Source organism: Haplochromis burtoni, unplaced genomic scaffold, assembly GCF_018398535.1.
Source record: "Haplochromis burtoni strain Fernald_Lab_line unplaced genomic scaffold, NCSU_Asbu1 Contig_310, whole genome shotgun sequence".
NCBI lineage: Eukaryota > Metazoa > Chordata > Actinopteri > Cichliformes > Cichlidae > Haplochromis > Haplochromis burtoni.
Genome location: NW_024582671.1, coordinates 654,342 through 658,300, shown reverse-complemented (window position 1 = coordinate 658,300; position 3,959 = coordinate 654,342). Strand labels below are relative to the sequence as shown.

Below are 3,959 nucleotides of genomic sequence, written 5' to 3'. Positions count from 1 at the left end.
GTGTGTGTGCGTGTGTGTGTGTGCGTGTGTGTCCAGATGTTGTCCTGTGGGATCCCGGAGCTCTCCGACCTCGATGACCTGAAGTATGTCTATGATGCACTGAGACCTCACGAGTCTGAGGCTGACGCCACCATGTACTTCACCAGGTAGGCGCGGGCTCACCTGCACAGATGCCTCCGACCTTCAGGGCAGAGACACGAGTCATCACGACCTGCGCTGCAGACGGTCTCTGGCAGCGTCCAGGCTACACCTGCCGCCTTTGTTAACGACCCCTCTGACCCCGGCAGGTTGATCGAGTCCAGTCTGGGCAGCGTTGCCACCAAACTGAACTTCTTCATCCACAATCTGGCCCAGATGAAGTTCACCTCGTCGGAGGAGCGCCCCACGCTGTCGTTCGCCCCCAGGTTCCACTCGGCAAAGAGCGACGGCATCATCAAGAACCTGTACATCTGCAGACATATCCGGACCGGCGGAAAGGGATATGTGAGTCCAGACGTGCCAGTGGGAAGCACATGGGAAGCACATGGGAAGCAGAAACTAACCAGCTGTGTGTGTCTGTGTGTGTCAGGCTTTTGTGGTGAAGGTGGAGCGTGAAGGTCAGCAGGAGGTGCAGCTGGTTCAGAGGACGTTTGAAGAGTTTCAGGAACTCCACAGCAAACTGAGGCTCATCTTCCCCTCATCCAAACTGCCCAGGTACACAGACACACACACTGACATGCACACATGTGTGCCCATAGACACACACTCCTAGGTGCACAAAGGAGCTTTGCAGAAGGTCCTTCCTCCTGTCCTCTTATCCCCTCCCACAGTTTCCCCAGTCGCTTTGTGATTGGCCGTTCCCGCAGCGAGGCGATGGCTGACAGGAGGAAGGACGAGCTGAACGGTTACGTGTGGCACTTGATCCACGCCGCTCCGGAGGTCGCTCAGGTCAGTGGCTTTCTGGGTCGGTTCTCACATGAGTGGTAGCTCAGGGGTGGCTGTAGCTCAGGTGGCAGAGCAGGTCGGCCGCTAACCAGAAGGTCGGTGGTTCGATGCCCATCTGCTCCAGTCTGCATGCCAAATATCCTTGGGCAAGATACTAACCCCATGTGTGTGAATGCTAGTTTGAGCACCTAAGAGCTTAGAAGAAGTGCTTGAATTAGTTGCACTCTGAGTGCTCTGACAGAGTAGAACATATAAGAAACAGTCCATGTACATGATGGTAAGCCCTGACATTAATATTATACAACATACACCCTCCACACATAAATGGAGGGCCATGATCGGGGCCACAGCACCTTCCAGGGTGCAGTGAGTGTCATGTTGTTCTCAACCAGCATAAAAGCTTGTCCACAGTTAAAGTGTGTGTGGCAGCAGTGATAGCTGCCTGGGTTTTGGTGCTGAGCAGCACCTGCTGGTCTGCCGTGTTTCGAAAGGGGCTCGCAGGCTGTCTCCAGGCTTCTTGTGCCCCTTTGAGGTTTAGCCGTGGTGTTCGAGGGGCTTTGTGGCAGTTTTGGATGACATAACAACAAGATGCAGCCACCCTGAGTGCGGACTTCAAACTGTACACCAGTTTTTTTTTTAATTGTGCTGACAGGCCACATAAAAACCAGAGTTAGGGTAAAAAATATGCACAATGTTTTTTTCTGAATCGTTGATCGTTGTGTCCTTGGGCGAGATACTTCACCCGTTGCCTACTGGTGGTGGTCAGAGGCCCGGAGGAAACAGTGACTCGGCAGCCTCGCCTCTGTCAGTGCGCCCCAGGGTGGCTGTGGGTACAATGTAGCTGCCATCACCAGTGTGTGGATGGGTGGATGACTGGATGTGTAAAGCAAGCGCTTTGGGGTCCTCAGGGACGAGTAAATATGCTATTTACCATTGTGTTTATACAAAATGTCAAAATGAAAAATTAACAGTAAATTCAAACATGTGAGGTTGTTCAAAGAAATCGGTCCTTCTTTAAAAAGGTGGCGTCATCCTGACTCTGTGTGGACAGATTTGTATTAAAAGACCAACTGAAAGATTTTGAGAACATCTTGCAGCCTTCAGTCTCTCACCTCGCAAAAAACAACTAAATCAGTCAGTAGCAATGCACTCCTGGGGAGGGAGGTGTGTGTACTCAGGTACATATGTAACCTTATTATGTCCCGTGTCATCCTTTTTTATCCTTCCTTTCAGTCTTTACTGGCTTGTATTTATTTATAGAAGCATGTAAATGCCTGAATGAAACGTTGAAAGGAACGAGACGTAAACAGTTTTCAAAGAGCTAAAATCTGCAGTAGTGAAAACGGCCAGTGGTACCCTCGAGCCCAGACAGGTGAAGGAAGGTGTGCTTGAACCTCTCAGCTGCAGACAAACACAAAGTACAACATGGCCGAACATGAGAGTGCCGCCATCACCTCACCAGCTCGCTTTTAGTCTGAGTCGCTTCTCAGGACGAAACCCACACACACGCACTGAGTGGGTGTGGCGCTGCTGTTCTATCAGCTCGCTGCAGTCCTCGGGGCTCCGCCCTCTTCAAGGTTATCTCTCCCTGACTGTGGAAGCTCTGCCTGCAGGCAGACAGGTGCAGAGGCAGGTGTGTGATCATGTCGCTGTGATGAAGGTTCTCCGCCCTGCAGAAAGATGCATTTCCTGTTTCTTACATAAGATAAGGATGGTGAGCTGACCCCTCACTTCCTGGAAGTCCCAGGAAGTTCTTAGAAGTGCTCTGTCCTGAGCTGAACGTCCACAGCACCGATGCAGGGATGTTCTCTGAGCTGTGTCAGGTCCACTCGTCTTTATTCTGATTACACCGACCTTTGTCCCGTTTACCTCAGTGAGCTAATCACAGGCTGATCACCCCGTGTGTGTGTGTCTGCACAGTGTGACCTGGTGTACACCTTCTTCCACCCGCTGCCCAGAGACGAGCGATCAGGAACGACGGCGAGCAAACCAGCAGGTACGTGATTTTGGACCCACACGCTGTTTAATGTGTAAAGCTCAAGAACTGGAAATAAACTGGGAAGACTTTTTGTTTGCTCAGTGGGACAGTGTACGGATTTTAGGAAGCCACAGTGGGCGGGTCCTCACGCTGATTAGACGGGGGCGTTACCCAATGAGGAGTACTCATATCAAATATAAGCTTATCTGAGGTCAGACTGCACCAAAGAGGTTTCGCTCTGTTAAACTTTAACTCACACAAACACAAAGGTCAAAGGTCAGTGCTCTGTGACTCAGCATGTAACAGCAGATCTGTGGCATGTTTTCATACAGAATCACTGCTGATTGGTTAAAGGTTACAGCCAGTAAAAAGATTATTCTCATAATTATACATCATCACAGCGTGATGCCTTCTCCTTCAGATCAACATATGAAGCATCGTAGCGGTTTTATTATCAGAGGTCGCCTTCACCAACTGGAAGGAAAGAGCGCTATCGCATCTTAAAACACCATCCTCGTTACCTCGACCCTCATCTCCTGAGCTCAAGTCGGGGCTTGAACACACCAAAGCACAACCATGCTCATTTGTTACTCATGTTGTCTTAATTATTTATTGTCCACAGGTTAGACATGTGACCCTTGACAGCGTGTTCATTGATCCACCTTGAGGAGTTTGAGCATCTATGTGGGGAGAAGCTGCTTGTTTTGCAGGCACTGAGCTAAGAGGTGGTCGTGACTGATGTCAGGTTATCGTGTCTACTGCTGCCCCGCACGTTCCTTTGTACTGATATATCTGAAGGTTTCAGTCAGTAAGAAACTAAAGATTCTGTTAATCTCACGTAAAATTCAAACCCAACACCCTCCCATCTCCATGACGACAAACCAGCAGGAGGTTATTCAATTCAATTTTATTTACACAGCACCAAATCACAACAGCAACCGCCTCAAGACACTTTATATTGTACAGTAGATCCTACATACAGAGAAAAACCCAACAATCATATGACCCCCTATGAGCAAGCACTTTGGCGACAGCAGGAAGGAAAAACTCCCTTTTA

The 3,959-nt window shown here is 49.6% G+C and overlaps 1 protein-coding gene across 1 annotated transcript in view; it reads left to right on the top strand.

Annotated features, from left to right (window-relative positions):
- pik3c2b (phosphatidylinositol-4-phosphate 3-kinase, catalytic subunit type 2 beta) overlaps positions 1–3,529 on the top strand; it is a gene marked incomplete in the record, with an annotated part of 45,107 nt that extends 41,578 nt beyond the window's left edge. The window contains 6 exon segments of the mRNA XM_042228183.1: positions 37–146; positions 288–483; positions 569–693; positions 810–927; positions 2,845–2,920; positions 3,525–3,529. Of these exon segments, the coding sequence (XP_042084117.1) occupies positions 37–146; positions 288–483; positions 569–693; positions 810–927; positions 2,845–2,920; positions 3,525–3,529 (630 nt within the window).
- Positions 3,530–3,959: the final 430 nt, after the last annotated feature.